The sequence below is a fragment of the Agrilus planipennis genome, unplaced genomic scaffold (genome assembly GCF_000699045.2).
Source record: "Agrilus planipennis isolate EAB-ADULT unplaced genomic scaffold, Apla_2.0 scaffold89, whole genome shotgun sequence".
Lineage (NCBI taxonomy): Eukaryota > Metazoa > Arthropoda > Insecta > Coleoptera > Buprestidae > Agrilus > Agrilus planipennis.
The window spans coordinates 53,125-59,992 of NW_020439079.1; the positions used below are offsets into that span (position 1 = coordinate 53,125).

At 33.3% G+C, this 6,868-nt stretch overlaps 2 protein-coding genes across 3 annotated transcripts in view; both read right to left on the minus strand.

Annotated features, from left to right (window-relative positions):
- The window catches only part of LOC108734611, a 23,200-nt gene extending 17,084 nt beyond the window's left edge, over positions 1 to 6,116 (minus strand). Inside the window, exons 1-2 of one of the 2 annotated variants that reach the window (XM_018466244.1) lie at positions 5,891 to 6,116; positions 534 to 665 (exon numbers count right to left, since the gene is read on the minus strand). In XM_018466244.1, the coding sequence (XP_018321746.1) occupies positions 534 to 614 (81 nt within the window). In that variant the 5' untranslated portion in view covers positions 615 to 665; positions 5,891 to 6,116. Of the gene's footprint in view, positions 1 to 533; positions 666 to 2,470; positions 2,630 to 5,890 lie in introns of those variants that run through there. The other variant, XM_018466243.1, reaches the window with a different exon arrangement.
- LOC112905259 (glutamine-rich protein 2-like) overlaps positions 2,631 to 6,868 on the minus strand; it is an 11,972-nt gene continuing 7,734 nt past the window's right edge. The window contains exon 3 of the mRNA XM_025977327.1: positions 2,631 to 2,694. Within this exon, the coding sequence (XP_025833112.1) occupies positions 2,631 to 2,694 (64 nt within the window). The remainder of the gene's footprint in view (positions 2,695 to 6,868) is intronic.

The following is a 6,868-nucleotide window of genomic DNA, read 5'->3' on the forward strand; positions in this document are numbered from 1 at the left end:
AAAAAAATCGGTTGTCTGTAAAGTCGGTTTACTGACGATAGTTGAACGTGACAACGTCATAAGAAAATACTGATGGAATGGTTTCATTTTTCAAAAGAAAATTTTAATTTTATTTGTTTGATAGATATTTTGTATGGATATAGAGAAGGAGGTAAATGGAAATGTATTATTATATAGCAGCTGTCCACGCGGACGCATCGCTCACTCGAGTAGGAGAGAGACAGATGTCGAACGCTGCCGAACGCGGAGACTGATTGTGCCTCTTTGTCGCTCTAGCTTGCACTTCAAGCGTTAAATGGAACGCCTCAGAGCGAGGTAACGCCGCATGAGCCATGTTTTTTCGTGCGTGCAGCCTCCATCGAATTATAAGACGTTGTCACGTCAAAAGGATGTTTTAAATTTAAAAAATTAAAGTCAAATCAAATAATCAGTTTTAGAATTACGTAATGAAGCTAATGTTGTATTTTATTGGAAAAAATAAATTAATTTTTATGTAGATAGGTGAATTCTTTTGTATTTTCGATAAAACTTACCTCAAAAAGATCTGCTTTATAGGCAGGCCATCGACAAATAGTTATTGACGGATAAAGCATCGTTTCGTTCATGTTGATCATTTGATGGGTGAACAGAGGTGGTTTGATAAGTTTTTGAAAAAAATCTGAAAGCTAACGAAAAAACAAATAGTGTTCAGTGCCTACTTGTTTGTATTTGTAAAGAAAATGTATTCCTTTTAATTTAAAAATTACCGAAGCTTGAATAAAAATGTCACTAGTGAAAGAAAATTAGATAAAATAATTAAAAAGACGTAACCTAGATACTCATATTATAGTGAAAAATACAATGTAGGAATTGGATATGTCTTATACGAGATGAAATTTGCTGAATTCTCAGCTGTTTAATGCATGGAAAACTAGGTTGACGTATTTTTTCATTACAAAGACATCATTGCCTCAACAATATGGTTGAATTATTAATATTGTTTCCATTTGTGTTATGTTACTGAAAGAAAATTATCATAGCCTCGTTAGTCCAAACTTTGGATTCTTCCCTACTCTGAGATAATTTTTACATTTCCCGAAAAATAGAGCATCCTCACATTTTCGAACACTGTTCTAATGTAGATCTATTGAAAGTAAATTCATTATCATAGCGTCGTCAGTCCGAAGTCTGAATTATTTCGCATCCTGAGATAATTTTCGCTTTTTCCAAAAAATAAAGCATCTTCACATTTTTGAACACTGAGCTAATGAATGTCTACTGAAAGCAAATTCATCATCATTGCTTACAGGTCTACTTCTGACCCTTTTAAGTCATGTTCCTGCTTGTAGTACATCTCTAAACTAACGCTTTATGTCTTAGAAGGTGTCGTGTATTATCCTGTCTGTCCTTTTCCTTATTGACTTCCATAACGTTATTTGCCCTACTACTCTTATTAACATTCGTCACTCCACGCAATCTTCAATAGCGCTTCCATTTTATTTAAGCATGTTTGGGGGGTACAATCGGAGACAAGAGTACATAAAATTAGAAATTCGTGATTAATTAGGTTTTGCAGCATATCATGATGTAAATAAATACTATCTATACTAAAAAAAAAAGTATATGGTTTGAGAGAAAATTTAGAATTTGACCAAAAACTTTGAATAAAATAAGAAATAACGAATAATATGGAAAATTTTTAACTGACTTTTGGCAGTGAATATGCCTTGATTTCAACTTCGAAACAAAAAAATATTTAGTTTCAATCTCTATTAATAATGAGCGTAAAACTTTTTAATATGTTTAAATAATAATTAAAACTTTAAAATTGCATTTATTTCAGACAATTATAAATATTATCATTATATTATCAAGTAAAAACGAGATTTTCAGCTAATTTTTCATTTTTTCCTCGATAACCATTTAGTGAATTTGAATAACCTTACGCTAAAGTGATTCTCCAGAGTTCAAGTTACTTATTATAAAAGTTTGAAATTTTTGGTAGCTTTTTTTCTGTTAATAAAAATAAATTTAATCTGTTCGGTTAACGAATCTCCATAAAATGACGTGTAAAATTACAATTTTTTAAAATTTCAATAACTTTTTAACGGTTTAGTGAATCGATTTGTAATTTTTACAGGAATTTTAGAATTGAATGAGGAACATTCTTCCAAATTTTTATTTGTCTCGTAGCATTTTGACATACCTCCCAAACATCCTTAAACCTACCTCTAACTATTCTGTTCCTGTATACCTTCGACATATGGATTAAACAGTAGCCTAATTATTTTCCTAATATTTAGGTATTTGTCTACATTGCTACTCAATTCTGTACAATACAAATTATATATCCCTATTCCATCCCTTTATTTCATCCCTTTAGGTTCTCTTCATTGTTACTCAAAATATGTACAATACAAATTATATATCCCTCTTCCATCCCTTTATTTCATCCCTACAGGTTTAAGTAGGTATATCAAGAAAAAATTACCTGATAAATTGATACACAAAGGCAGAAGCTTATTATAAGCACTTGAATTAAAAATTTTAGGCTTTTCAGCCTACCACACGACAACTCACTATTCGTCATGCCGACGTTAGTTTATCTGGTGTATCTTTTAAGTTGGCACGTTTGATTTTCTCTTTTTAGTTTACTGCCCGTTATTACAGTGCGAAATGCGAGTTAGGGCGGCTTTCGGTAAAAGCAACGGGAATCTATCGAAAACTCATTAAGAATTATCTGCAGGTTTATAACACTAATACGTCCGTTATTAAATACCACTAAAACGAAAAGACTTTGTTGATAATACCTTATTACAATTGATTTACTGCATTTAATTTTGTCGACAGTTTAATCTGGGTTTCGTCGATGGGAACATAAAAAATCGACCAACTAATTCATGAGCACTAACGAATATTGCTTTCAGTTTTCCGTTTTCATTTGCTAGTATCTTTTAAAACGTTTAATTAATGTAGAATAAAATTAAATTAAACCATCATCATTATAAGTACTTCCTCTCGAATAATATTTCGTCAGAGAAGAATTGTAATAAATATTTCTGACACTCATATCATCATCATAAGGTCGTTAGTCCTAAGACTGGTTGGACTCACGCCTCAAAAAAAAAAAAAACTTTTGAGTGTTTCATTCCCACCAGCCAGTAATGCTGGTGGGCGGGCAGTCCCTCCGGACTACGCCGGAAGGTAGGCGGAAGGCCCTCTTCAGCCTGCTTTCAGGAATCTTGGGAATGGGTGGGTGGTGGTTCGGGTGAGAAAGATGAGACGGACGAAATGAAGACAGAAGAGAATGAAAGATTATCTGTCGAATATTACTGCCTCAGCATTTACCTAAGTGATCCAAGGAAACCACAGAGAAACTTGGACCAAGGCAGACGGACCCGGAATCGAACCGGCGTCCTCCCGAATGCTAAGCAATAGTCTAAACCTCTAGGCAATGCCGCTCGGTGTCACACCTCCACTCTTTTCTATCCTAAGCTAATCTTCGCATCTTCCCAAAACTAGAACAACCCACATCTTCTGTTTATTGAAGGCGACTCGACCCTGCGCTATTCTATGCTTTATATCCCTACTACTCCTTCCGTCCTGACTTATCTCACTTAGCCTAAAATCTTCTAATTTTTCGTTTCCATTCTTACGCTCTTTCCCTACTATTTCCTTACTTTTTCTTCCCTTGCACACCAGTATCTTTGTTTTACTTTTGTTTATTTTCATACAATACTGTTTTGTCAATACCGCTTCCATTTTATTTAAAGCTATCTCTAACTCCTCATTGCTAGATGCTAATACTGCTATATCATCTGAAAATCTAAGCATACGAATCCTTTGTCCCTGTATATCTATCCCTACAGTTCTACTGTCTTTAATGATGTTGATGGATATTAAAAACTAGCGATGACAGTTTGCATCCCTGTCTGATTCCCTTCCTAATATCTACTTCTCTACGTTGCAACCCCAGCTCTATAACTGCCTGTTGCTCTTTATACAAACTAAGTATCATTCTTCTATCTCTGTAACTTATCCCTACATTTTTAAGTATATTTAACATCTTGTTCCATTTAACATTGTCAAAAGCTTTTCCTAAATCTACAAATTCTATGCACACACTCTTTCCTTTTTGTATCGTTTTCTCTATTGTTACCCGTAAAACTAGAATGACATCCCGCGTTCCTCTATTTCTTCTAAGCTCAAATTGATCTTCTCCTAATAGTTCTTCCGCCCTTTCTTCTATCCTTCTCTGTACAATTCTAGTTAAGATTTTTGACGCATGGAAAGTTAAGCTAATTGTTCTCGCGCCTCTCTTTTTAGGTATGGTTACCACCACGTTCCATTTATAATCCTCTGGGACTTTCCCTGTCTCGTAAATGTGATTAATATACGATCTCTAACCTCTTGTCCTACATGTTTTAGAATTTCCGCCTGTATCCCATCTATACCTGGCTCCTTATTATTGTTTAAGTTTTTTAATGCTACATCAAACTCTTCTCTCATTATGGGATAACCTAGCTCACCCTATCTCCACACTATCTTCCTTCTCTAACATATCTCCTAACTCATGGCCTGCGTATAGGTTCTCTAAATATTCTTTCCACCTATCTGCCTTTCCCTCATTTTCTATCAAAATGACGCCTACACTTATGTACGCATTATTATTACAAAAGAGGAAATATTTTTTTTACTTCCGATTATTTTTGCACTTGTCGAGTTCAAATGTACAAATCGTACAAATTCAATTTATTGCTGATACGACAAACTCGCGTGGGGGCCTATAAAATATGATAAGAGATGAACTTGAGAACAAATTTCAACATTAGTACAAATATTTACTAAACGTAACTGTTACTAAGCCAATTGTATTTTAACTTTTTAGTGTTCAATGTTAAAAAGCGATAAGTTGCAATTACGACTACTACTGCTATCAGCAAACATATATCGAACGAATAAAGGCAGAATACAATTTTTTTAAAATCAATATTATGTAACAGCAATAATCTAAATACGTATTTAAATATAAAAATAATTTCATATTTAAAACATTTAAATTTGTTTTGGCGGATGCCTCACAACAACTTTGATACTTTTTGGTATTTTCAACTCGTTTAATAAGGGAAAAATTCATTTATAGAGTAATAAAAGCGACGCTATTAAATCGAGTGTTGAAAGTGCAGTCTGGTGATTTTCAACCATAAAATTCTTGTCGTTGATGTTCCACAATAACGGTATTCATTTTGATACTTTAACAGGGGAGAAATTCATTTATAAAGAAATGATAACGACTTTTTTAAATTTGGGGCTGAAAGTGCACCTCGGTAATTTCCAACTATAGAATTCTTTTTATTAATACTCCACAATAATTTTAATACACTTTGATATCTTTAGCTCGTCTAATAAGGGAGAAATGAATTTATTTAACTTGGGGGTTGAAAGTGCACCCCGGTAATTTGCAATTATAAACTTCATTTCACTCATGCCCCACAATTGGTTGCAATACACTTCGATACTTTGAGCTCGTTTAATAAGGATACAATTAATTTATAAAAGAATAAAACCTGTTTTTAAATTGGGGGGGTTAAAAGTGCAACCCGGTGACTTCCAACTAGAAAATTTTTCTCACTGATACCTTACAATTTTAATGTTGGCTTAGCAATGGAGAAATTAGTTTATCAAGAAATAAAAACGACGTTTTTAAATTGGGGGTTGATATTAGTGTATCCCGTTAATTTGATTTGAAAAGAACAATTCTGGAATAACATAGTACTGTCTACATTCATAGTCAACAACCCAAAACATTGAGAGAAAACTTCGTAGATTATTACTTCAAAGTAAAACAGTAACGATTTTGTTGTATAATTAATAAGAAAAAATTAAGAAAAAATGTTAATTAAAATCCTACTTTTTTCCATAAGTATGAAGTTTTCTCCAAACTATTCTAATCACGGCGGCTTGTAAAAGATTTTTCTTCAAAAGCATATTTTAGACGTACATCAAAACCAGATTGGTTATTTCCGAAAGGTACACACCAGAAAATATCGATATTTACGAAATTTCGAAATTTTACAGTAAGATTACGCATCCTTATATTTTCTTTCAGTCCCTCAATCCGGAATTGTATGTGTGTATAGGAGTGTGTTGGATCAAAAAACTGAAAATAAAAAAGAATTGCATAATTTTGCATAATTTTCGTAACAATATAATCAAAACTAGCATGAAGGTTTACAGCCCCTCTACCACAATTTCACTAAAGAAAAATGGTATATTTATCGTACATTATGACAGTAGTTATTTCATCTTTTTTTTTTCTTCATCATAAGGTCGTCAGTTCTAAGACTGGTTGAACACGGACTTCCACTCTTTCATATCCTGAGCTAATCTTCGCATTTCCCTAAAACTAGAACAACCCACATCCTTAACTATTTGCAAGCAGTAATCTAATCTAATCTAGGTCTACCTCTACTCCTCTTAACTCCTGTTTCTGCCTCTAATACGTCTCTGATTAGACCTTCATGCCTGAGAAGGTGTCCTACCAACTTATCTCATTTATTGACATTAGCCCTCTGTTCTCCTATTCTTTCTAATTCTGTTCTCCGTTCGCTTCTTTTTTTGAAGGCGACTTGACCCTGCTCTATTTTCTGCTTTATATCCCTACTACTCCTTCCGTCCTGACTTATCTGACTTCCTAGATACTGATAATCAGCCACTTCTGCTAATTTTTCGTTTCCTATCTTTATATTCACTTTTTCCTTACTTTTTTTTTTTCTTGCATATCAGTATTTTAGTTTTACTTTTATTTATTTTTATACAATACTGTTTTGTCAATACCGCTTCCATTTTATTTAAAGCTATCTCTAACTCCTCAATTCACATAAGGCGT